Source organism: Varanus komodoensis, unplaced genomic scaffold (assembly GCF_004798865.1).
Source record: "Varanus komodoensis strain SLA01 unplaced genomic scaffold, ASM479886v1 scaffold11, whole genome shotgun sequence".
Taxonomy (NCBI): Eukaryota; Metazoa; Chordata; class Lepidosauria; order Squamata; family Varanidae; genus Varanus; species Varanus komodoensis.
Window position 1 is genome coordinate 4,455,697 of NW_025335317.1, and position 27,932 is coordinate 4,483,628.

The window sequence follows — 27,932 nt, forward strand, 5'->3', positions numbered from 1 at the left end:
TGCAGTACCCGAAGCTAAACAGCAAACTCAGTGTTTTTTGCTTCCTGCAGTCTGGACCCTCAGTCATTTTCCCTTCAAAATCCTACCAAGACATTCCTTGAGCGTGCTTAGCGTCAAGAAGACTGAGTGGAGACATGATAGCATTCTACAAGTCCTTGAAAGGCTGTCACAAAGAGGAAGGACAAGATCTCTTCTCAAGCATTTCAGAGTACAGGATATGGAATAATGGGCTCAAGTGAGCAGAAGCCGGAGTCTGGCTTGACATCAGGGAGAACTTCCTGACTGTTAGAGCAGGATGGCAGTGGAACCCATGACCAGGGAGGTGGTGGGCTCCCCCACGCTGGAGGCATCCACGATGCAGCTGGACAGCCCTCTGAGAGGGATGGTGTATCTTGGAGCCCTTCATGGAGCAGGGAGTTGGACCTGATGACCTTCTGGCCCCATCCAACTCTATGATTCTAAGCAGACTGTATGAGGTACTTTTAGACTGTTTCTTGGGACCTCACGTGTAATTTGGACCTGCCATGCATTTTCAGGACATTCCCAGGAATTCATATTCAAGAATCTCTGATATAACTCTGTGAGCAGAGAGCTGTAGCCATTCCTAGTTCTCCGAGGAGTTCTCTGCCTCACAGACAGTCCGAACAAAACCTTCATCCCAGTGACCAATTTCTGATATCAAAGACAGCTGAATTCCATATAGCAAGTGTCAAAGATCAACAAATATCCCAGTAAGACCACACACTGTGCATACATAGACAGGAAATGACTCCTAGTGTTCCCTTCCCAGCATTCCCCATGGCTGTTGGGGAATGCTGGGAGGTGTAAGGATATTTCCTATCTAAACAAGCCCCAAATTGCTTGTTTAAATGATCTGTTCATCCATTTGGAATGCGTGCATTTAACTGAAATGGGAACTCAACCTTTCATTTCTGTAAACTCATTTGATACTGTATAACTCACAGACAGAGGAACAAAGGGATCAGATTCCACCGTTTTAAAGTGACGACACTGCTATTTAGAAGGCCTAGAACTCTGCTACGTAAAAGCAAACATTAATTCTCTAAGATTAAGCTGTTCGTGAGTTACTGCATCCAGCCCTTTCATTAAATGCTGGGAACTGGGTATTTCCCACCACAAAACACGCCAGAGGGCAAGTCCGTAACTGCTGGCTGCAGCAAGTTTATCACGTGTGTGGCTCAGACTATTCTTTGGTAAAACAAACCTGAATGGCAGGGGAGGGAGAAAAGAAAAGAACTTTACAACTCCTCAAAAATGTTTGAGTTAGCCTAAATCAAAGTCCAAATCCGACTTTCCTACCAGTAAGTAGTCATTTATCAGGATATTAGCAAAAGGGCCAGCTGCTATCATCGCTGGCACGCACAGGCAAGCTTTGGTGTCCTTCGTGCCCGACACCTTGCTGCACCCCAGTGCAAGAGCCTTGCTGTCCAGAGCTCAGGGAGACAGCCAGCTTCGCTGTCCTGCACACAGCTTCCTGGCTCCTTAACTATCTTAAGTGACAACCATCTGCCTCTGTGAGGGAAGCTATGGGGTACACTTCTAGGTCACAGTGGGGTAAATGCTAAAGCAATTTCCTGGTTACTTTCCTGTCCACAATGAGAGCCGGGTTTGGGGTTAATTGTGAACCAAACTGCAGCTCTTTCACTCTGTCCCACAGAATTCAATCAGCTGCTCAAAATGAAGGCTGAGATTCTCTGGGCTTTTGCACCCTGTTTACTTCACAGCCTCACCCTAATGCAGTTTCTTGTTACACTAGAGTTTGATGGGACTTTAGAACTAAGAGAATCCTATCAAAGGTTGTTGCTGCTGTTGATGATAATGATGTTCAACAAATCTAGCAAACCTCTCTTCCTAGAGCAGTTGGAGAAAGTGTCATTAAATTAAAAGATGTGGGTTATGTGAGATGACTTTATTTATTTTTAATTAAAAGCTTTGGGGTTTCTATTTTTATGTTTAGTCTCTATCTCTTTTTCCTCTTTCCTTTCCATCCCTTTCCCCTCATGTCATGTCTATAAGATTGCAAGCAAGACGGACTTGTTTCTTAAAATCTTTTTACAAAATCTCTTCTAAGCAATTCATATGTAATAATAAAAATAACAACTTAAAATTAGGAGAATTTGAGACGGAAGAAAGTTGGAAACTCTCCCCACAGTATTGTTCTTCCCACTGAACAGCAGCCCCATGCAACAACACAGAAGTAATGAAGATCTCCCCAGAAAGTGACCGTAGGTCTCTGTCAAGTTCTTTGCCAACCCAGGCCCAGGAAAGACATCTTTGGAGGATCTTCAGCACCTCTCCTACAGTAACCAGGAGCAACCTAATGGGCCCCATGTCAGCAGCCACTATGTCATGTCACCATCTCAGTCTCCTAAATTCAACCCTGTCCCAAGCCCAGCTGTGACGGCAGAGTCTTCTGCAGGATGCCAGTGGGTCAGGTGCAATGCTCAGAACCATCACTGGAGTTCCTCCTGGATGCCAGAAGATTCCTTTGCCCCAGGCATGCTTATGAGGAAGGGTTTATTTGGGGCAGTTGTCTGCTTAGGAGGAGAAAGACCCAGCTGTGGCTGGGTCACTCGGCTGCACCTGCTAAACCTGGCTCAGTCACTCTACAGGCCCTCAAGTCTTCTCGTGATTTTGGCTGGATATGACGCTCCTGTAGAGCAATCGTGCTCCAACCATGCTGCTCCAGATAAGGGCTCAAGACAATCTTCCCCATGAAATTCATGGAACCCTCCATATTATCACAATGGGAGGAATGGTGCATGCTGGCAAAGTATCTGCAACCATGCATGCATGATGTAGCCAGTCACGTCCCTCAGCAAGCCTGGCTGGTATAGCATGGCTCTTTGACAGCCTGTCGTTCAACCAGCTCTTACACTTCCGAAACACTGGCGTGCGCCATTCACAGCAGGGGTGGGGCGCTGGGAGGTAAAGGTTGCCCCAAGTCCAGCCCTTTCCCTATGAGATGTTCTGACTTTCACGCTTTCTCATTGCAGAAAAGGCGGGCTAAACATTTATTTATTTTATAGACTGCCCAATAGTTGAAGGTCTCTGGGCAGTTCAGAAGGTGGGATCCAAAGTCTTCTTTCACAAATATAAACTGCTTCAACAATCTGGATTCTTAAATAATGTATTAGATTTTTAAAAAGAAAACGAATTGTCCAGAAGTGAAGCCTTTTATGTTGTTCCATGTGAGTAACAGAATATTAATCCCTTGACCAGACTGAGTAGGTATAAAGTGTCCAGGTCGTTATACGAAAGGCTGGATGAGCCAACGTGCTGTTGAGAATGGAGCAGAGGGAAGGTGAAGACTTCTATGCCACGGTTCCATGGGGATGGACAGGCCATGCTTCCGTGGGGGTAATCAGTTGGTGCCACTTACTTAGAGAAAGCGAGCGGGCCTCTAAAGCTCATCATATATAGCATAATAGGCAAGGGCCAGGGCCAAAGAGCAAGAGCCCAGTGTATGATGCCACACAGTATTTACTTTCTTAAGGGAAAGTTAATCTTATCACCATGGAATCCAATTGCCTTCTGAATTAGCAGTGAAGTTGGCACAAATCCCACAGGAAAACCTGACACCTCTATCTGAGTATATGGGACAGGTGTAAACAAGATGAATATGAAAAGAACCCCATTAGGACTTCAGAAGGCTGACTTGGATCGCTGAACTGCACCCAAAAGTGTGTTGTGAAACCCAGTGGATTTGCAACTCTATCCATAGTGGCTCATCCTCTGAGGAACATTTCAGAACCTTTGTGCTCTGCTTTTCACTTGGGGGCATATTCCAGGGCTTGTGATGCAGCATGCTGGGAAGGCGTTGTCATTGTTGCCTGTTATGGGAGATGCCTTACTTCTTAACCTCTTCATAACGTTCCTACGGCTAACCACTGCAGGGAAAACTCAGTTGTGATGGGTTCCATATCAATCAGGGAAGCTGATCTACCACTGTAACCTTCTCCTGGACAGCCACTACATTTCCAAGAAATTCAGTGGTTCTTGGACCATGGCTTGAAAGTTAGTACATTAAGCAATGATACAGTTCATCAATGAACCAGTCTAGACATCCATTCTCAAAACAAGGTGATAGCGACAACAGGGGTACCCCTTACTCTTGTTTGAGCTAGGAGTTGTCCACAACAAGTTTATGGAAACACTGGAGCAATTAATTTTTCCAACTTTTTATTTGTAGGGGGACACAGAACTAAGTTCTAAGATCTAACAGATCTATCACGCACAGAAACTGCATCATGTCTTATAATTTGGTCACCCTGTACGATGACCTGTGCAGGGAGCAAGACAGGGGGAGTGCATCCCTGTTGGTTCTCCTGGACCGCTCAGCAGCTTTCGATACCATCGACCATGGTATCCTTCTGGATAGGCTAGCAGGATTGGGGGTCAGAGGCACTGCTTTGCAGTGGTTCTGCTCCTATCTCAATGGCCGATTCCAGAAGGTGGTGCTGGGGACTATGGCTCTGCGCCATGGCAGCTATGCCATGGAGTACCGCAGGGATCCATTTTGTTCCCTTTGCTGTTTAACGTCTACATGAAACCACTGGGAGAGGTCATTAGGAGCTGTGGGCTGCGGAATCATCAGCACGCTGATGATACCCAGCTCTACCTCTCGTTCTCTACCAATCCAGGTGAGACAGTGGCTGTACTGAACCTGTGCCTGGCCGAGGTAATGGGCTGGACAAAGGCCAATAAACTAAAGCTCAATCAAGACAAGACAGAGGTCCTGTTGGTTGGCAGATCGGGCTTCAGGGAAGGGGACCTGAACCTAGTCCTGAATGGGGTTGCACTCCCTCTTAGGGACAAGGTCCGCAGCATGAGAGTGCTCCTCGACCCAGAGCTTTCACTGGAAGCTCAGGTGACAGCAGTGGAGAGGAGCACTTTCCTTCAGCTTCGGCTGATCCATCAGCTGTGTCCCTACCTGGAGGACGACTGCCTGGTGACGGTGACACACACGTTGGTGACTTCCCGACTTGACTTCTGTAACACGCTCTACGTGGGGCTGCCCTTGAAGACGGTCCGAATACTTCAATTGGTTCAAAATAGAGCTGTCAGGCTGCTGATGGGGACTGGGCGTTATGTTCACATGACTCCAGTTCTCCATCAGCTTCACTGGCTTCCCATTGAAGTCCAGGCCCAATTCAAGGTGTTGGTTATGACCTATAAAGCCCTTACCGGCTTGGGTCCCAGTTACCTGAAGGAGCGCTTGCGTCCATATATGCCCGTCCGCCCTTGAGATCAGCGGGAGCGGCCCTTCTCCGGAACCCTCCGTGAAGGGTATTAGGAGAGTAAGTAGGAGGGCTTTCTCTGCAGTGGTGCCCAATCTATGGAATGCACTCCCCAGAGAGGTCCGCCTGGCACCGTCGTTATTTGTTTTTCGGCGCCAGGCGAAGACCTTTTTATTCAAACGCTATTTTAATTGTTAATTGTTAATGTTATTTATTTTATTTTTCGGGCCAGGTTGACTAATATTACATTGTTTTATCCTGTTCTTATTTATTTATTATTGTGAGCCGCCCCGAGGCTTCGGCGAATGGGGCGGCATAGAAGCCTTCTAAATAAATAAATAATTTTGACATGCTAATGGAACTCTGTCGATTTCCTTCTGGATTAACCAAGGTCCAGTTCAGGCCTTGAGCTGGCCAGTAGCAGAGGAACAAGCACACTACCTGGCCTTCCTCAAAAGTCCCAAAGGTGGATCTTGCGTGCATGGCATCCCCGCTCTCCACTCTGAACTTGGCGTGTGTCCTTTACATATTCAGAGCAGTTCCTAAGCACTAAAGTAATATATGTAATGAACGTGCCTCTATCGGAAGCTAAGCAGTGTCAGGCCTGGTTAGAATCTGGGTGGGTGACTTAAATATATGGCTGTAAACTGCCCTGGGAGCTTTGGCTATGGGCAGTATAAAATGTGATGATGATGTCGTCAGCATACAGTTTCAGTGTAATTTCACTACTGCTGTTTTCCATGGCTTGGTCTTCTTCAACCTGTCCTCAGTGCTGGAAGCTTTTCTGCCCCGTCTCAAGAGATGCTGCCACGGATCTACTTATATTCTTCTGCCATTTCAGTGCACACTGTTGCGCACAATATTTCTGGAAAGATGGGATATAAACAAAATGGAATACCATTCCATTACAGTTAAGAACCATGGAAAAGGCTGCACTGGGAGAAGGCAACAATTTCCATTTAAGAGGCTGTTCTGAGTCCTAGAAACATCTGCATCATCCCTGTAAAACCAAATCCACTGCAGCACTTAATAGTAAAAATTGCAAAATAACCTCTTTCAGGGACAATTAGACTTCTTTAAAAAAAAAAAAAATCCGCCAAGCAGAGATGTGCTAACGCTGCAACTACAGGACTGAGGGCTAAAAGAGCTATTTGGAATAGGCTTTTCATTAAGAGGAATAGGAAGGATACTCACAATTTGGGCTGACTTCTTCAGAAATGGCTTCCTAACCAGTAGCCACCTGATGCAATAATTTTCCAACTTTGTTCCTTGTAGGAACTTGACCAGTTCCAAGGAGACCCTGCAGGGGATAGAAGTTTTGAGGGCAGGTTCTAGGATGGACAGTCAGTGTGTGTGGATCAAAGACTTCTTGGGCTTCACTAATGCCTCCTCCCATTGACCAAGAGCATGCCTCTCATAAAAACATAGGCTAAGAGCGAGCCAGAAGGGGTCTCCCGGGTCATCTAGTCTGACCCCCAGCTCCAGCTGGCTCCGCTCATGACATGCCCACCATGTGCATGTCCAGCCTGTTCTTGAAAAGCCTCACTGTTGGGGCTTCAACCACCTCCACTGGAAGCCCATTCCATTCCCTCGGGGTCCTAACCATCAGGAAATACTTCCTGGCAGCCACCCTAAATTGTGGTTCCCTGAGCTTGGCTCCATTGGAACACGTCCTGCCCTCCACTGCAGGGGGGAAAAGGTCGTGACCCACCTCTGCGTGGCACCCCCTCATGTACCTGCATGTCACTAACAGGTCCCCTCTCCAGGATGAAAAGACCCAGCTGCCTCGGTCTCTCTTCGCACACCCTTTATGATGTCTTCATTTTCACAGGCACCCTCTATCTGAATTCTCAGAGCAAGTTGCAAGCGGGAATAAAAGGAATTCAACATCAACAGTTTTTTTAAAGGTAGCAATAAAAGGGCATCACAGCCTAAAAACATAAACAGTGGGGCATAGAAAGAGCTGGAAGCTACAATGGATAAAATAATATAAATATATAAACCAGATGGCATTCTGCCCATGCCAGAGGTCCGCAGAAGAGGCTGGGGCAGCCCTCTCCAGGGAGAGCCCTCCTCAACTGGGGTACCATTGCTGAAAGGGCTCTTCCCTAAGTTGCCCCTCACAGGAGTGACTCGCTGGAGATGCCCAGGCAGGCTTCCTCCTATTAATCATCTAACCTGAGAAGCTTGAGAAGAACCCCAGAGTTCCCTAAGAATGGAACAAAGCCACTGAACTGGAGAAAATGTTAACTAGGAATCTCACACCCTTGTCAACCATCTTTAGCATTCGACTGATTTGGCTGGAAACCTCCCACGGAAACAGCTGTACCCACACATTAAGCTTCACTCTTCTGATTAACTGAGCACCTCCCAAGGGCATATAGTTATAAAATAAACAGTCCCTTAAAATGAAAGCCACACTAAAGATATGGAATTAAAAAACCAGGGGACTTCTCACTGGATTCAGCATCGTAGACTATGTGGCTGGTCTAAATGAATTAAAGAAAGCTTGACGTCTCCAACTAACTCCATTTTTCAGGACAACTTTCCTGCAGAACTGACCCTGCAGTTGAAAAAAGCTTCCTATGCACAATGAAAGCATGTCAGATCCTTATTTTCTCATGGCTACCAGGAAACATATCACAGAAACATCTTTCCAAAAATTCAAGTATGCAACATCAGCAGGTTCTCATGGTTTATTGTGCAAGTACGTAAGCGCATGCACACGTGTTTCTGATTGCACATCCCTAAGTTAGAAGGTGTGGATTTGACTAAAACTTTAATCCCATGCTGCACCAGCTTCAGAGCAGCATGTAGGGAAGCTTTCACTGGAGTTAGTATGAACCCACCATTTCCTCATCCGAATCAAGCTCTGGTGAGGCAAACCTGGTTTTGTAGATCAGTGAGACAAGCTGGCGATGGAAGGCCCTACTTGATGGCATCACCAAGATGCATCCACCAGTAAAAGGGAGATGCATATAAGCAAATGTGCATATGGCGGTTGAAATGTAAACAAGAGGACAATCTACCTGATGCTCTGAGGGAGGTGAAAGGCTGGTCACTGACCCAGCTCTGCCACTCAAGAGGGTGGCGTCTGTCCTTCAGACTCAGCCTAGCTCTGTGGGTTATGCTTCCACCTGGACTCCTCCTTACAGCAATGCATCTGTCTTCACATTAAGAACCTCAGCACTGCTGCTTTGGTTAATTAATATACTTAAATATAGATTAACTAGAGTTTAATTAATATAATGTGGTTATTTAATATAATTTTATATATGTGTTACATTTCCATACTGCCCAGTAGCTGAAGCTCTTACAGCACTGGGTCACCAGCTGAGAAGAACACCAACTTTCAGTGGAACACCACACCCTTCTTTTCCACCCCAACTTTGGGACTGGATCCAGATTTGCCCTCCTGCAATGCAAGGACACAAAGCACCTCTGCCTGATTTTGGGGGGTCTGTTCTGTCCGGGCAATTCTTACTGGAAGTCCATGTGATCGGTATTTTAAAGAATCAACAACAACCAAACAACCTTCATGTACCACCAAAACATGATGATGTACATATACAGTCTCAGTGGCATCGAATTAGAAAGTATACCTGCTTTTGCCTTGCAAAATTGTCTAGAACAGGGATAGGAAACCTGTGCCCAACCAGATGTTTTGGACTGCAGCTCCCAACTTCCCTACCAGCTTGGTCAATCATCATGGATCACCTGGACTGGGACATTCTTCAGCAACCTTCCAAAATACTGCTTGAAAAATAGACAAGGGGAAATGCCAACTGGGAAGAAAACATAGTACACAGACCAGAACAAGCAGTGCAGACAAGATGCACCTATCTATTAAATGTGCCTTGGACAGCTTCCTTGAGACATCTCACTTCTGCCTGATGCTGGGCAGCTCTCATTTTATAACAAGATTTAAAATGAAAGTGGCAGGGCTGAGCATTTGATCGGTCAAAAAGGTCTGGTCGACTGCCTCGCCAAACATTGTCAAATAAACTTGGTTAAGACGCTTTAATCATAAACAGCGTTGACAGCTACGTTGCTAACAACTTGTGTTGTGAAACAATTGCATTAGGCCTTTTTTTTAGATGCCAGGAATTATTATAACTTTTCACAGTGAGAGGTCAAGTTTCTACAAATGTCATGTGGATTTTTTAAAAATTGCACACTGATGCCAGAATAGGACAAAACAAGCTTCACAGTTGCAGGAGTGGTGGAAGCCACTCTAAAAGCAAAATTGCTGAATTTATCCACTTGTAGAAAGAAGGCCAATTCTTCACATATCCTCAGCACCATGGCTTCATGGAATATTCACCAATGTTCTATTTATTTGTATTTAACTCCATGTATATACATGTCATACATGATTTATATGATAATTTCAGTAATTAGGCTCTTTGTTTTGTTACAAATTTGGGTTCTAATTACTCAGCCCACACCCTTACATGGGAGTTTGCAACCAGTATTTTCATGGTCTTAAACTGATCTGCTAGATTTGTTATTATATAAGGTGGATATTTTGTTGAACAAGTCATACTGAAAAACAAAGCCGTGAGACAAACACTAGGCAGTCCTTGCTCTTCTGTTATTGTCCAGTGTGGGAAGAAACAGTAAAAAACAAACACCAGACTGGGAAGGGGGAGGGAAAAAGGAAAACAAACAGAAGTCAACTGGTCTCCAAGCAACTTCACTTTTAAGAAATGCACTTTTTAAAACAGTCACATATTTTCTGTAATGCAATAATCCCTCAATGGCCTGTTCATTGCCAATTAATCACCAGGTACTTTTTAATTTCAAGGCAGTCATCAGGGAGCATAATTTTCAAAACCGGAAATTATACCCTCATGCTGCCTAATATGACACATTTCAAATGCACCTGCATTAGATGCCCTGTAGCAATTAGCACTTCCATGGAAATTATCCCCAAATAAAACGGACATTAAAGAGATGGGATATTTAAGCATAATAGTCCTTCGCATACAGCAGCTTGGCGGCTTGATTCAACTACACGAGTATGACCCAGTTCTCATGCTGCCTTGGCAGGGAAGAAAGACCCAGTGGTGTGTGGAAATGGGGACTGCTCAGTGGGGCAGGCAAAGCTCAAAGTCTGGATTCCTACAGTACTTTTTCTCCTGAGGCTCAGCCAATGTGGTGCAAACCAACCGGAGAGCTCCGGCCATTGGGCGGAAGAGACCATCCTTACCAGCCACAGGGACTGATACTGTACTCACATTCCTTTCTGTGGCTGAAGAGGGCTAAAACCCGTGGGAACAAACCATGAAACTGGCTACCGCCTCTGAAGTGACATCATTACAGAAGTCAGACGCCATTGCTGGGGGAAACAGGCAGGAAGGCAGCAGAGGAGCCCTAAACCTTCCAAGTCCAAGGAGTCTTCCTTGCAAACGTCTCCCTGCACATCTCCCATCAGCCAGGTGAGCAAACCAAAATGACTTGGGAGGGGGGCAATTTGCAGGAGAGAACCTATCCACTGCTTCTGTGGGGCCCATTGGCCCTACCCCTTCCCTGCTTTAGCATTTCGAAGATGGAAGCCCCTTGTTTGCCTTGCCAACGCCCCAGGAAGAGTCCATGGGGCTCTCAACCCAAGCTCCAGAGACTGAGCGGGATGAGGAAAAGCAGCCATGGAGGAAAGATGGTGGGGAAGATGATGACTATTCAAACACAGTAGCAGGCTTGTGCATCTGGCAACCCCCCATATTTGAGAGGCTGGGCGTTCAGAAAGCTGAGAGGTTTAAATGTAGACAGATCATTTCATTTCTTTTTTGTTTCTCGTTCAAAAGGTGGGTTTATCCAGTTTAATCTTCGAAGAAATAAGCTCAGCTCAGCAAAGCCAGTGCCAGGACATCTACTGAACTTCATGGTTTCAGGTGGCTGAACCAGGTGCACTTAGAGGACTTCCATGAATGATCAGTCATCACAAGGCCCTCCCCTACAGCTCAGAGGATAAGGGGCTTTATCCCTGATGTAACCAGATGAACCACTAAAATACAAAAGTTACAGATCAACGTATTGCTTAAGGCAGGGCCAAGATGATGGCGAAGGCTGCTAGGAGGTGAACATCTTGAAGGGATGCATTTTCTTACTTCTAGGTCAGCTTTTTCTTGTACTAATATTGCAAGTGGAACTCTGGCCACACGTAAGACCAGAAGCTGAAGATTTTAAAGACAAAAGTCTATTTGATTAGTGCTAATAACAGCAGAATTCATGAGACATGAATAAATGTCTGTTTTCAAACCAATAGTGCCTACAGATGCCGACTACAGAATGCAGCATTATTTCACGCAAAGCACGAAATATCTGCCAGATGGTTCTTGATTTCATTCAAGTCAAAACCAGCTCCTGGACAGCTTGATTTCTAAGTATTAATTCATCATAAACAGCACAACATACTGAAGTCTGAGTCACTGGGATACCGGCTGACACGTTAAAAAAAATAAAAAATAAAGACCCATTAAACATAGCAACCTGCTGACAATGCACTTTGGACAGCCGGGCAGGCAACAAAGGGCTTTTGTTCCACATTAGCGGGGACAGGCCGGCCGTTGAACCAGTCGGCCTGCTGCTGCCGGCCGGCCTGCATGGCAACAAAAAGGCTTGCTGTGACCTTAGTGGAAAATTAGCAAGTTGGTGTAGAGTTACTGAGTTCTAGCAGGTCACCAAAACGGTAGCGGGTGAGTCTGCCTTCCCAAAAGTTTGCCTCCCCTTTCCCCATGGAGCTGCCTTGCCAAAGAATCCCCGGGCATCTGCCACAAAACCCCAGCATGTTCCAGTGCATTCTGAAATAGATTCTAGCCCCCTTACATGCTGACCGCACAAAGGTCTGCTGAGCAGGTGTGCACGCACTGCACAAGAAGACGGGCTGTTGCTGTGCAGAAACTGCCTCCAGGAAGGCTGGTCCTCACTTCCCAGCAGAGGGACGCAGTGTTACCTGGCTGGAGGAGCAGCCCACGCCGTCCATCTTGGTTTCTCTCTCTCTTGCCAATCTTACTTACTAAGTGGCCCGGGAGGCCCATTCCGACTCGCTTTGTTTCGATGTTACTTCAGCTCATCCTGAAAATTCATCTACATACTTGGGCAGTGTTCTTCTAATATAGACATCCTTCCTAATGCACAAATCTGTTTCTAAAGGCACTTCCCCCAAAATATATATTTTGTGAGTGTTTTTGGATTGGCGAATCCCACTGCAATATTTGGAGAAGTACAAATTTTGAAAAATAACGAAGTTTTGGCTTACATGTCATTTGAAAGAGCAGAAATAGGAAAGTTTGTATTAAAAGATGAACTAAACTATTTTCTCCTCCATCTCTGTCTGGAATACAGTTTGAAAAACACTTGTAATATGCCTAGGTATGAGCCCAGCTCCTGCCAACCTTGCAGTTTGAAAGCATGCAAATTCAAGTAGATAAAAAGGCACCACTTCGGTGGGCAGGTAACAGCATTCCGTGCACTTCGGTGTTTAGCCATGCCGGCCACATGACCACGGAGACTGCGGACAAACGCTGGCTCCCTCGGCCAGGAAACGGGAGAAGAGCACCACCCCCTAGAGTCAGGCATGCCTGGACGTAACGTTAAGGTATGAGCACTCATTCCTTAATGAGCACTCATTCCTATAAGCACTCTATAACACTAGTATGACAAAACGGGGAGACAGGGATGTCTGAGGGATCCATCTTTGTGTGGGAATCCATTGGCATGACATCAGGAGAGGAGGGCAAGACAACTAGAGGACAGATGTACAGAACAGGTGTGTTTGCTTCCAAGCAGGCCCTTCGGAAGGAATCAGGCCCAGGTATACTCAAATGGAGGGTTTCCGGAAGTCATTGTTTAGATTGTGTTCAACCAACTGCTCTGTTCATACAGAGAGATAAGTTTTCTAAGGGTTGCCTTTTTGGGTTTCCTCTGGTGAATAAAGGAGGAGGGGGGAGTTGCAAAGAAACTGTCTGTTTCCTTGAATGTGCAAAGGAAGGAAAACTTGGAGCACAACAGCTACGGAGAGGCCTGCAGACAAAGAAACATGCTTGCATCAAATTTGCTGTGTAATCCAAAACACGTCAACTCACAAGGTAAGTCATATTGACTTCAGTGGGATTTACTCTCCCAGTATCTGCATCTAGCCAAAGCTGGTTGTTGGAAACTTGCTAAAACAGCAGCTGGTGTCAATTTTAGGTTTTCAAGACATTGGAACTAAAGAACGGTGGTAGCAGGAACAGCGGCGTGTTCTGGAATCCCAGAAACTACCAAAATAAGGTTTTTGGAATAAGACAAGACGCTGCCTTGGTAGAGGCTCTCTCTGCCTCTCCATCTTGTCCCGGGCACCAGTACCAAGAAAGAAACCTCCTCCAACTCCAAGGTCTCTGTCTGGTGCTGTTGGCTTGTTTGTGATGGAGGAGATGGGAAGACAATGTGGATTTACCCGGATGTCTACCCTGCCTGGTTTAATGGGGGCTCCTCTCCAGTACTTGCGCAAGAGTGCCACCTGGGAGCACGGGCTGTTACACTCCGCAATGCATTCCTCATTCTCTCTTGCCTGAGTGCCATGATCAATTTGCAGGCAACAGGTGGACATGTGAGATGCCTTCCCACCCTTGGGTGGTCCCAGCACTTCAGCCTCCCCGTCTGGATCTGGGCCAGCAAACCAAGGAGAACCGTGTGTGCCCAGAGTGCAAAAAGCCAGCAGGTGCAAGCACTGCACACTTCTGTCCTGTCCTGAAACAAGCAAGCCAGGAGTCAAAGTGAACATTACAGCTATAATAACCATTTGTCATTGTATGCATATATTTGAATAGATAAAAGAGCACATGCAAAATTGTGCAAATTTTCATCCCCTGTGCCAGAGCCCCGGATAATTACAAAACTTGCCCCTGGTTACAACATAATTTATAATGAAATGTTGAAATAAATACATTTGAATATCAATCCATACTTGATGGTACCATCCATTAACGGTAGGCTATATAAAATATTGCTTTGCTACAAGGGTATAAAACATGCAGCAGGGAATTAATGGCACTGCCAGCTTGGCGTCACCGGCTGCATTGCAACAGCCCTGTGCTATGGCCCATAAACAACCCTGGCATTGGGGTTTCTTCACACATGCTCTATTTCCTTAGGCATCTACGAAACTTTGAAACAAGAGGTGCCTTTTAAACCTCCAGCTGCATTCAAATTTACTTCTCGGTAATGAAGCGAGCGCCTGAATGCCCATTTGGACACCAACAGCGTGTTGTTCGGCTACAACTTCAAGCAATAAATCATCCAACAAAGCAGGGGAAGATTCTCTAACATGGTTTCTGGGCACTATTGGCATGTTTCAGGAATTGAATAGAAAAGGATCACATCACTGCTTCGGAGTGGAAGCCCAAAACTCCGGTTTCTTATTAAAAGCTCTCCACCCGCAGAGTTCTTTCCTTAACAGCACCACCCACTGTTTCCCATCCCTGCCACCATGACCTGAGATGGAATGGCTACAGTGGCCTTCCCCATCAGGTGTTCTACAGATGTTCTGGACTGCAGCTCCCAGCATCCCTGACTATAAGAAGTGCCGGCTGGGGCTGATGGGAACTGACACTCACAAAATCTGGAGCCATCACTCTGAATTCCTTTTTTGGGTTGTATAGCTTGCTTGGAGGAAAATTAGGATAGCAGATATATTAATAAACCCAGTCCAACAATTTCTCAGTGGTTTCCACACACACTACCTGTTTTAGGGGGAAAATCCTTAGTAATTTTAATTAAAGTTATCAAAGAAATTTCAGGGACATTCCTGAGTCCAACTTAACCCAGGCCGACAGGGGTTGAGCATGACAAATCCAAAGAGTATGATAATCAAGATTAGCAAACAAGTGGGGATGGAGATATAATATAATACAAAGAGCTCTTAAGTCCCTAAAACAAATGGCCTCAAACATGTGGCTCTTCAGATATTTTGGCTAAAGCCCCATCAACCTAGCCAGCATGACCTGTGGTGACAGATGATGGGAACTGCAGGCTAAAATGTCCAGAAAGCAGAAGTTGCCCATCCCTGCTTCAAATCATATCAGTTATTACTTTTAAAGAATGAGTAGGGCTACACCCCTATACCTATTTCACTGAGAACAGAGCTGAATAGGACTGAGCTGCAAGAGCTGCAATCCTTTGGCCTCTAGATGCTACCAAGACTACCATAGGATAGGCCACAGTCCTACCCCTAACCTCGAAAACGTGTTTCAGAGTGGGAACAGGGACTTGAGCTGCACTGAGCCCTCCCTGCATGGTCCTTGCACCTTCAGTTGCCGCTCCAAAGTCTCAAGGGCTACTTTGGAGCTGGCACAGGGACATTCCGGAGGGCGAGGAAGGACAATGCCCTGACCGGGTATCTGGCATGATATCACAAGCAGGGGTAGACCAAGGCAGCTGAAGTGAGCTGGCATGTGTCTTGCCGGGCAGTAGCACCAAGCAAGCAACGCTTAGCCCCACATTTCCCCTGCACTCGGCTGATCCTCATAAACCTCTGCGTTTGGAAGGTCAAGGCAGCCACGTGGGATGGCATAACCATCAAGAGTGACACTCTGCAGGATGCGTGTACTCTTCAATGGAGAGTTCACTTCTGAACTCCGCACTTAGGCAAAGGGCCAGCAGCATCTTGACCAGAAGGACTCAGCGTACATTTTAACACAAACGCAATGATCACGTACGTCAGCCTGTCACCAGTTTGCAAAAACACGTTCAGCAAGGAATAAATTTTCAACTGTGTGGATCAATATTTTGTTATGCATACAAAACCCTCCAGTCAAAAGTCAACGCTGGTTCAAATACTGTTGCATTTCCGGCCTTCCCGGCCCTTGTTGGCTACATAAAAATGTGCAGAGTGGTCGTTTTTTGCTTCCATGCATACTAACACAGATATACAATCAGTTGCATAGTAGCAGCTGTAATTAAGCCATGCTTGGGGTTGATTTGCATGAATGAACAGAGTGTTGTGCTTGAGCTGTAGCTGAGCACTCCTGTAGTTATTATCACAGTTAATGACTACTGCAGCAATTGCTCCGGTAAATATACCCTACAGGATTTAGCAAGGCTGGCACACAAACAATCCCATGAGTACTGTCATCATGGAGACAAACTGCTTGAAGACTTACATGCATTATCTATTAGTGGCCTGTTCTATGCCGCCCCATTCGCCGAAGCCTCGGGGCGGCTCACGCAACCCTACTTCTGTGAGCTGGAAACAGAGGGGGCAAGCAGCCAACCTTGGGCAATGACCTCTGCATTGGGACAGGAATGATGGCGCCACCTATGGTAAGGGAAGCTGAACTGGCTTAATTTGATGCCTGCAACCAGCAAACCACGGATGCTCCACCAGGACAGAAGAGGAGAGCTGAGCAGACCACCAGTAGCAGCAGCAGCAGCAGCATCCAAGTAGACAAGCAGCAAGAGGCCACAGCAGCAGTTGCCTGCACATTTTAATGCCCAGCCCCGCATCCTTAGCCATTACACCAGACCTTTACAAACTTTGCCTTGACCAAACTGGCATTGCCTATGCCTGAACAAGCTCTGGACTTCCACCACTGCAGGTGTCTAAAACCTGTATATTGGGAGCGATCAGTTGTTGATTATACCAAAACTGACCACATTTTAAGGATGGTGTTTCCTGATTTCACACTGGAACACACAGCATGTTGCCTCTTTTGATACAATGCACCTACTCTGTGACCGATCCATGGCTCATTCATCTATTTATTGATTATAAAAGAGAATCTGATTATAAAATGATTGATTATAAAAGAGAATCTGTATATCCTAAATCACATCTACCTATTCATACACTACATATTTTTAACAGCTACTTCCCGTGAGGCATTTTAACTCCCGAGCAGAGAAATCTGAGGAAATGTAAAGCAACCAAAAGCATACCTTCAAGGATGCAAAGCATGACTCCAAAGAAGTCTTCTGCTTGAATAGCTCAGATTAACTAAGGCAGTGCTGGGCCAGAATATCTAAAATCAAGGATATGTTTTGTTTGCAGTGTTTGAAAAAGTAGCTCCATCTATAAAGCAACTCCTTGTTTTATCATGATGTTTCAGATGGCACTGAATGAAAGGATGGCAAATTTCAAGCACGCTAGTCAGCAAACAGTTCTGCTTTTGAAAATCTTGACTGGTTTTTGACTTTCTATCCCACAGATTGGGAAGAGTACTTAGAAATCTGCGGATGTTTCAGAAACTGGGTGCCTAGGGACAAGAAGAACACATCCCATGCTTCTTTTTTTAAGAGGAAAAGCTGAAAAATGGAATACGTAGCATCCAAACTCACTTTTCTATTTTAAGAGCATAATAATGCAACATACACACGGAAAGCAGTACTGATTGGTAAAACTGAAAAGTGTAACTACGTTAACTGCATTCAAGGAATAATTATTTATTGCCACAGATGCAGCAATAAACTTAAAACAGACCAAACTAAATTGACTTCTTGACAGTTGGGAACATTCATGTGAGGAAGGAGGAAATAAAATAAGAGTTGCAAGTAGAAACCATCAAGGCTTCAGTAAACAAAACGAAGTTTTTCAGTACTGGATTCCTCAACAAAATTCATACAATCAGTGTCATCCAGATACGGAAGCAGCAATTTTAAGGATTCCTGCTGTACCTCCTTCCCAGAGTCAGCAATGGAGTAACCCCAACCGAGTTCCCGTGTCAACCTAACAGGATGATCCATGAAACTGGATGATGTGCTGAACATTGGAGTGACACCAACTGCCAAAGCAATACTGCTACCAAATGCCATAAGCCGCACAGTAAGCCCATGCAAACTTAGTCACAAGAAACATGTGCCCTGTTATTTAAAGGATCGGGACAATTCCCTTGAAAGGACTTCCGTTCCAACAGTCTTCTTCAATCAGAATTAGTTTCTGAAAGAGAAAGGCTCCGAAATGATTGTCCTGGGGAGAATTCAGAGAACCAGCATTTTCCAGGGGCTGGAAGAGGCTTCTCTCTGCTTTGGCTGGCTTCCCCCATTCCTTGAACTGGTGCATGTCCTTCTTCTCCCAGATCAGTCCCTTTCACATGGCATAGAAGTTGAAGGATCCGAAGCAGGTCAGAGCATTTGAAAACGTACCATGTTTATATTAATCAGCAACTATAATTACCCAACATTTTAGTCTTACCAGTTTTGCATCATATCTAGAAAATATTTTGGTAAAGTCAACCAAAACAATACCTTTAACAACTACCTTTCAATGCATCAGATATCATTTTAAGATAGAATATTTTATAGGTCTTTATTTCATATTTTTTTAAAAAAGTGATAGGAGGGGGACCAGATCCGTCCCCAGTTGCTTTCCTTCTATTTTACCTGGGCCTTCACAGCTCTAGTGCCATTGAGGGCAGGGAAGGGTATGAATATTCCCAGAAATATTGCACTCCAACTCTTGCTCCATGACTCCTAGGTTTTCTCCCAGATTTCTGCAGCATCACTAATGCTGCAGGGATAAATGAAAACCAGCCATATTGAGGCAAGATCCCATTGTCTGCACCACTGATTCTAAATTAAGTCAAGTAACCCAGTTAATTCGCTCACAGTGGGTTCCTCTCAATTTTGAATGCAATATTCCATAACGATGAACTTTTGTTCAAACTGAATCATCAAAACGAATCAAACCGCAGAAGAATTTGAATAATCAATAACAGAAACAACCATAAACATGGTAATGACAGCAATCCAGTCATTGACAGGCACAACAAAAATGCAAATAAATTAAGCAAGAGTGACCTGCAAGAAGATGGTGTGTGAGGGATGCTCTTGTTCAAGACTGCAGCCAGTCAAGCTTTCTTTCGAGGCAGCTTTTCTTACCTCCCCTCCTCCCACCACCCTGACCAGCCGGCATTCCTCTCTCCTCCGCAGCGTTTTGCACTTCTGCAAACCTTGGGACTTCGTCGGATCTGCTAATATCTTCCCTCGTGTGTGAAAGAGGCACTGCTTTGGCAGCACAGTGTTCCACAGTCTGAGAATGAATTTGTGATTAATAAAAAGATGTAGGCACACTTTTAAAGAAATTAAAATGCACAGCCAAAGCCTGAAAACTCTCAGAGGAGGGAGTAGAGAATCTGGGTTCTTCCTCACATATTGGCGCCTGCCATTAAAAGTGCAGAAGAATCCAGTTGAGTGCCATCTTCCAGTTGGTACCTCCAGAAAGTGAGCTGCAAATATGCACACTGGTGATCTTCACAATTGATCAAGCAGGAGCCACGTGACCTTTCTACAATCAACCTGCAACACTGTGCCCTGGACTCTGTTGGAGGCCTTTGGGGTGTCTCTTCTTCATCGCCCAAGGAAGGATGCCGAATGCCAACAAGCTCACTTAGTCCTCTGGCTGGGATAGATCTTTTCCTTGTCCTGGCACATGCATTCAGCTCCACCAGTGCCACAAAATCCCCTCTTGCAGGATGCCATGCCCTCTCTTTCATCCACACCTTCAATTTCCCCTCAACTGCTAGCAGGTATGTGGCATGCCACTTCAGGCAACCGACTGAGTTGATCTTCCCCACTTAAGTTCCTCCTCCCACCTCCCCACGACTAACTGGCTGATGGATCCCGTGACATCCTCTTTAGTTGAGGAGTGGCAGGTCTTCCGACTCCACCAGCCCCTGAAGCTTCCTCTAGTGGTGCAGGTCACAGCAGGTGGACCAAGGCTATCGGGAGCAAGCAGGCAAAGCTAGAGAGTCCCTGCTAGGAATAAGCAACTCATAGTTCGAAAGCATGCAAATGCAAGTAGGTAAAAAGGCACCACTTCGGTGGGCAGGTAACAGCGTTCCGTGCACCTTGGTGTTTAGCCATGCCGGCCACATGACCACGGAGACTGTCTGTGGACAAGCGCTGGCTCCCTCGGCTAGGAAACAGAGATGAGCACCGTTCCCAAGAGTCAGACATGACTGGACATAATGTCAAGGGGAAACCTTTACCTTTTACCACAAAAAGAGAGAACAACCAAAATGACAGAGGGGCTGAACGAGATTCCCCTGTGGGAAATGACTGCAATATTTAGAGCACAGAAAAGATGAGTGATGGAAGGGGGACACCGTGAGGAACACAAACTTGCTTGTGCCATAGAGGAAGTAGGCAATAGGCCCTGGAGTCACATCCCGGGAAGCTGGACAGAGGACAACTCAGGAAAGGCAAAGGGAAGGACTTCTTCACCCAGGGCATGGTGCAACAGTGGCAGTCACTGCCTGCCGCAAGGGTAGTGATGGCCACCACCTTGGAAGACGCTACAAGAGACTGGGTCAACTCATGGAGGACAAGGCTTTCCATGGCTACAGGTCATGGTAGCCACATATGACCTCTGGTATCACGCCTTGGCATGCCAGTTGCTGGGGAACATGGGTATGGAAGGGAACTTGGGCATGGGTCATCTCATCGGCCCCTGTGTGAACAGCATGCTGGACGAGGTGAGCCTCCCTAATCCAGGAGGGCTCTTCTTTCATTCCTCTACAAACTTGAGCGTCAAAATCGTCACTGCCTTGGAAGAATATGCTAAGATTTAGCGGGTTTAGATCCCGTCTTCCTGAGTCACTAATTTGTGATCTGGCCAGCTGCACTGCATCGCTGCTGTGATTCATGAAAACACAGTCCAGAGAGTCTGCAAGTTGAGCCCTATTTTGCTGTGTCATCTGATACAAAATTCCCATTGTTGTTTTCCTTACAGCTGACCTACTAGACTCTTAGATACAATGTTCTAAATTTAGAAACACTTTTTAACATTCAGCTCAGCTCAATTAATGAAGGTTGCAATCCTCAGGCCACCAGTGAAGTGCATTGCTGTTAGAGCACAGTGGGACAGTTTGATAACGCACCTTGGGTTCAGGAGTCCATATTCCCATTAAGGCTCTTTATCACAACAGTATGTGTCAGCTAACACCAAAAGCTTGCTATGAATTTCTAGCACATATTTAAGTCATAACTGTTGCTGGGCAACCCATCTTCAACTGCATTTGCTCGCATCCTTCCCCTATTACTTTTTTTCTTTCCCTCTGTCGGGGCAGGAACCACGCGTTTTTGAAGCAAAATATCTTGCTCCCAGTTCTGTGCTTGGATTCAAGGTGCAAAGGCAGTCAGAAGAAGCAGCTGGGACTGGAAGACCTGAACAGCCAGAACTAAGCCTGGGGCACAGTGCCCGCAAAAGCTGGCCTGGTTTACCAGCCAGCACCAAGTCACACCTTCTGCGGCAGCCAAGTGCTCCCACAGGTGGGACGGATGGGACCTTTGCTTCATGGCAGCGGGATTTGCGAAGGGTACGGAACAGGAAGAGAGCCCTGCCATTTCTTCCCTGCTCTTCCACTTGCAAAAATGCAGGAGGCAGCCCACAGGATGCAGGGCATCTTTCTAGCCCAAATGGCCGTGCAGCATCAATAGTAAATACTCCTTGTCATATAAGCAAGGACAGATGGCATTCATCTACTTCCGAGTGTCCTTCCTACCATGAAGCGAGCGGCTGAGATCGGCAAGTGCTTCCTAGTGAGCAAAGGGGCCACCGTTCCCGCTATGAACAAAGCACCCAAGGCAAAGAGAAAGACTCCGCTTGCCCACACTGTCGCTTCTAAGTTGGGGGGGGGGTGAATGGGGATTCCTGGCACTGGAAGCTGGTTCACTCTCATGCGTGTACCAGTGTGTGCGTGTACACACGCACAAGTCTCTCTAGGCTAGCCAAATAATTTTACGTGAGACAACAGTCAATGTCCCTTCTCTTTTCCTTCCTGCCTTTTACAAGCACTATGACAACAAAGGCAAGACAATCCCGGCAGTTGTAAGAGGCATGGAATCCAGGTCTGCGTATCCTTCCTCAAGCACTTGCCACATTGATTTCTGCAGAATTTTCTCCTGTGAAAATGGATGTCTGTAGTCCCACAAATACAAAATTCAAAGAATTCAGCCCTGATAATTTAATGACAATTTTTAGGCACGGTGATTCCCTAAAATAGTACTATGTCAGACTGCCAATTACACAAATTAATAATGAAATAAAACTCTTAAAATATTAACAGATTACTCACAAGGGAGAGCAGTAGCCAGAACGTTTTGGTTCCCATCAACGAATTCAAGGCACAGCAAACTGTTTATCACTTTAAACTCCGGCAAGCATATTCAAACAGAGGATTGGCTGCAGCCAAACAAGCTTGTAATTTAATTGTGTTTGCCCTAAATTCCTTCATTAACTATACTCTAAATAAGGAAAAGCTTGTTGAGGAAAAGTGCCTTAAGCCAAGCCAAATGGAAACGAATGTGACACAGGCCAAATGTATGCATTTCCGTCATCCTATAGACAAACAGAAATGCTTTGCTTGCACTTAATCTTTATCACACTAAGAGACAAGTTTCCACTTTGGGAATTGCCGTGAAAGAGCACAGAGCTGCCCTCATTCACAACGACAACCGAGTGAAGCTGACTTGGTTATCCAAGCTGTGTGATGTTCTGAGATGGTAAGGTTTCCACGAATGCCAGAACCTAGTGGTTTGTGAGACAGCTTGTGTGCCCCACAGAGAAGACTCACAATCATCAGAGAACTACAGTTCCCAGAGTTCTTTGAGGAAAAGTGCCATCAGTTAGGCATGTCTGAACTACTGAATGCACAAGTGCCATCTATTTACACAAAATTCACCTCAAATCTAAGCAAAAGTGTCACAAAGCTAATACACACAGCAGTTGCAATTGCAGTGTTGAGGAGGAGAGCCAGATTAGTCTGCTACAGCAAAATCAACAAAGGGCCTTGAGACATCTGATCTGTTAATACGCTTTTCTGGCATAGAGAGCCCATTTCGTCAGAGTGTGTGTGTGCATGCTTGTATAATCTACCAACAGAGCATAACCACTCATCCATCTGAGGAAAAGGGTATGGTCCACAAAATCTTATGACATATAAGAATGAAACAGTTGGCTGATGAAACAAGCAATCATCCCAAGATGGATATGTCTATCCAAAGAGTGAGGAAGTAGAGACTTATACAAGTCCAAATGTGCAGTTGTCACTCCTTGTGTGAAGGAGACCTAGAAACCAGACGTAGCTTTCCCACTAGTTGTTTGTATACAGTCTTGGTTCAAGTCTCCTTCCATTTCAGCCCTGCCCGACCTGTTGCTCTCCAGATGTGTTGGCCCACAACGCCTTAAGACCCACTCAGCACACCCACGCTCTTCAAAACATTTATTGTAGCTGACAATGCAAACAAAAACTGTTTTATGAGATGACAAATGACTATCCACTGTGGGGGCCATCAGTCATTGCTCCCTGCCTGCTGAAACGTAAAATCAAAGCGAGTCAGAAGGCATCTCCTGGACCATCTAATTGGACCCCCAGCTCCAGCCGGCTCTGCTCACGTCATCCCCAACATGTGGCTGTCCATCCTTCCCCGAATGTCCTCCCTGATGGGGCCTCAGCCACCTTCCTTGGAAGCCCATTCCATATCCTGGGAGTCCTAACCATCAGGAAGTACTTTCTGACACCGAAGGCAACTAAAAATGCAACAGTACGGGGTTTTTTTGATAGGACAAGGAAAGGGGCTAATGCTTTTAAGGTTAGAAATTGAGTTATGAGAATCCCCAAAGACCTCACAACTGGTGGGGAAACCAATATAAGAATCCCAGAAGAACAATAATAATCACTAATCTATTTTAATCAACATAATCGAAATGATACTGGACTAGGGCAGGAGCAGTGCTGTCCAGCCTCCAAACCATGGCTGGGAGATGCTTCTCACAGTCCTTCCTTTCTCTAGTTCATAAATTCCACTCCTTTCTTCTCCTTCCCTTTTTAGCAGCACCCAGGGTCAATCCTATGGATACAGCAAATCAGCACTAACCAGAGCCTGCAACCATGGCTAAAAATGAATGTGCAAACCGAATGCAAACTGTTGGCTCCAAACAGGGAAGGATTTTTTTTTCTTTTTTGTTTTGTGCAGGGGTTCAGTGCACTTGTGCATGCAAAACTGGGCTCTGACCTATGCCACTCCGTAGATAACATTACATCCACACAACTCCACAGAAGCAGCATGATTTTCTGAGACAGTCTGCAAATAAACATTTTGTCCAATTTCTCTGGTAGAGAGTTACTGCACAGAGACAATCTGGAAAAGGTATACTCTGATAATTTCATTCTAACAGACTCATAACTAGACACAAGAGGAAAGAGTCTCAGCATGCAGGATGGCTGAGTTATGAGTCGAACCCTCCACAGAGTCAATGCCTGTCATATTCTGTCAGGCTTTTTGCTCAGTCAGGCTGTAACAGAAACAACCTCACCACTACAATTAGCTCCAAAGATTTGAGCAGCTTATTGTCATTGGCAGCCATGGAATTTTTGAAGGAGGACCAAAGTTTGTTGTTCAGTTTTCCAGGGATCAACATTCTCACACCGTTTCTGCTATGCCAGAGATGGTAAAGGCATTCATTAAAAATGGAGCTTACCAGCTAGAAACGCAATACAAGCTGCAATTACTCAGCAAGCAGAGGCCCGGTGTTGCGGCGGAGGTGAAAAGAAGCATGTCACACTTGTCCACATTGTAGGGACGGAAAGACACAGAGTAAGTAGAGAAAAACCATGCCAGATACAGAGTTCGCCAACTCTACAAATTCCCAACGCGAGCACTAGCAGTTGGCTCATAGTCCAATGGGAGAAGTGCCCTCCTCGGAGGTGGTTCCTTGCAGCATCTCTGCAGGGTTTGCTACTTTAGCCAAGCCTGTTTTCTACCAGCCTCCTCTGCTGGAGGGCAATTTGGGCCTTAAACTGCATCGCTTGCAGCTGAATCATTCTGTCACTCCAATTAGGAAATGCAGTCCAATTCCCTGTCCAGGGAGGAAACGACAGACTGCACTTTAGAAAGCAGCCTCTTTGGAGCGCAACTTTGAAGCATGACCCAGGGTGGGGGGAAATGCATCCCGACAAACGCAGCTTGAAGGCCTAAGAAGAGCCCTGTTGGGACAGGACAAAGGCCTGGTTCAGCACCCTGCTCAGCCAGACACTTCTGCAAAGCCCACGGACAGGACAAGAAGCCCCTCTCTCGCTGGAAGTCCCAGGCATGCTACCTACAAAGCTGGTGATTCAGTGCCATCATGAAAAGGCGCCTTGGATGAGCACCCTCCTTGATTCTGCCTAAATCGCTTTTCTCGCCATCCTCGTGGGCAGTCACCCCCTCACCTGTGGCAGGCAATTCCATAAAATAAATGGTGTGACTGATGAGAAGCACCTTCTCTGGTCAGGGCTCCACTTTCTTCCGGTCCTCCTCACTAGGTGACCCCGAGTTCCAATGTTACCAAAGCAGCCCAAAAACCCTCCATTCATCATGGTCACCTGACTTTGCAAAGGAAGCGCCTGGAGTTACTTATCAGAAGGAACTACCACCTGCCTTCCCAAATTCACAAAGGAATCTCTCACGGTGGCTTACATAATAATAAAATAAATCAACAGGTTAAAAAATGAAGTAAGGATGCAAGTCAAATACAGGTCTCAAAAAGCTGATGGCAACAAAGACCCAAATATGCCCCAAGCACAAACTACTTGAAAGCAGTACTAGCAGTTTCCTGGAGCAGTTTGGTTTTCAGTCAGGATCAAAAAACTTGCAAGTGGGAGCCAAAAATGCTCATCTTTCCCCTTCTTGGCCATCGATGTTGCAGAGGGAGCAGCTTGCAAAGTCTCCGTGCACATGCTACAGACGGCTGCACCTTAGCCACAGTTTTTCTTAGGCAAGGAATGAAACAAAAAATCTAAAGACCTATATCTCCGAATAATACACTTCTGCTGCATACAACAACAAATGTCTTTATCGAGGACTAATCCACTGTTTGGGTGACGTAGCAAGTGGTGGGAACAACCGAGTCACTCACTCACTCCTGCCGCGAGTTCTCCGGCAGGCCTTTGGCGAGCAAGCCCCCGCTCAGCCTTAGCCCTCCACCGGCGGCAGGGGAACGGCGATACCGACCTACCTTCCACTGTGGTTGTTCAGACGGCTGAGAGAAGGCGTGTGAAATGCCTTCAAACACGCAAAAGCACTTTCTGAAATATTTCCGGTATTATTCCTAATTGGAAAGGTAATTACAAAACACACTAGGTAGCAGAAGGACAGCGATGTCACCAGAATCATCTAGACCCGGCACGGGGTCACCTCCCCTCCTCTTACTGGCAGGGAACCAAATTTGGGCTTGGCTGTTCTGGCTTGGCCAAGTTTTACAGCATGGGCAGAGCCTTGGGAACAGCGGTGGCAGTTGCCCTGGGGCTCAGTTTCTGCAAAGGAGGCAAACAAGGCCTCCTTACCGCTGGCACCTTCTTCCAGTGGAGGGGTGCATGAGAACCCCCCCCTCCCCCAGAGCTCTCCATTTGTTCCACTGGAGGCACCAGGAAGCCCCTGCTTGTGTGCATCAATCAGCCTGCAGTGCATTGAAAAGTCTGAGACGAGCCTCTTGAACACTCGATGCTTGTCATTTGCACATGCTCGCCAGCAACGGGAGAGGGGCTAAAGCGCCTCCTGAGTGGGGGCCCTAAAGCCACGTCTACGGTCACTGTGGCACCCCGCCTGCAAGCTGTCTCCCTCCCCACAACAAGCACGCTGCCCCGCTTCCAACAAGAGCGCGCCCATGAAACAGCAATTTTAAGAAGACGGGCGATTTGGCGGCGGTACCTGTCCCCGATGCAAGAAGGGGGCACGCGAGCCCTTCCCGCAGTCAATCGGGGGTCGCCCGATGGAAGCCCCTGCCTTCCGCAAAGCCGGCCCCTTTTGCCCCCGCCCGGCCCGCCAAGCGAGGACTCTCCGGGGCGATGTCCCGCCTTGTTCCGCGCGCAGGCCGCATCCGCAGGGCAACACCTTGAAGCGGCCCCGCATTCCCGGTGGCGCACCGGCCCCTGCGCGCGGCGAGGGCGCTCTCCCCGCTGCGCCGCGACTCGGCGCGTCCCCTTCTCCGAGCCGCAGGCCGGCAGCGCCACGCCCCCGGCTGAACTTTCGGGGCTCGCGGGGCCCCGCGGCGCCCCACCGGCCCGCCTCCCCGCCCGGTCCCTGCACGGGCAGCCCGCGCCCCCGGGCCGCCCCGCTCCGCTCCCGCAGGCGCACTCACCCGCCGTCTCGCCGGGCGGCGCGCCGGCCACGCCGCTGTTCAGGTAGAGGATGGAGAGCAGGTGCGGCTGCGTCTTCTCCAGGGCCACGCGCAGGTCCTGGAAATGGTCGCGCTCCTTGGCCAGGAGCAGCTGGATGAGCAGGTCGGCCTTGCCGGCGCTGGCGGAGGCGCGCTCCCCTCCTCCGGCGTCCGCGTCGCCGCCCTCCCCGCCCGCCTTGGCCGCGCCGGCTTCGTGCAGCTCGCGCAGGTCGCGGGCGCTCAGGGTGCCCGCCGCCTCCAGCAGCGCGATCACCTGGTCCACCTCCGTCATGGCCTGCGCCAGGCTCTGGTGACACTGGGCCAGCAGCTCCTTATGCTTGGGCTCCATGGCCGCGCCGCCGGGCGCGCACGGGGCGCCGCCGCGGGAGAGGATGCCGCGCCGCGCCGCGCAGGCGGGCCGCTCCCCTCCCCTCCCCTCCCCCCCCGCGCAGGCCCCGCCCCCCGCAAGCCAAGGGAGCTCGGCAACTTTTCTCCGCGCCGGCCCTCCCCGTCCAGACAAAGGGCTCCGGCGGCGCGGCGGGCGGGCGGCGCGGCGG

General features: G+C 47.2%; 1 protein-coding gene across 3 annotated transcripts in view; it reads right to left on the minus strand.

Moving 5' to 3' along the window:
- Positions 1-27,724, minus strand: part of DLG5 (discs large MAGUK scaffold protein 5) — a 98,816-nt gene extending 71,092 nt beyond the window's left edge. For 2 of the 3 annotated variants that reach the window (XM_044420277.1, XM_044420276.1), the window contains exon 1: positions 27,358-27,724. In XM_044420277.1, coding sequence (XP_044276212.1) covers positions 27,358-27,724 — 367 coding nt within the window. Of the gene's footprint in view, positions 1-6,455; positions 6,642-27,357 lie in introns of those variants that run through there. The other variant, XM_044420278.1, reaches the window with a different exon arrangement.
- Positions 27,725-27,932: the final 208 nt, after the last annotated feature.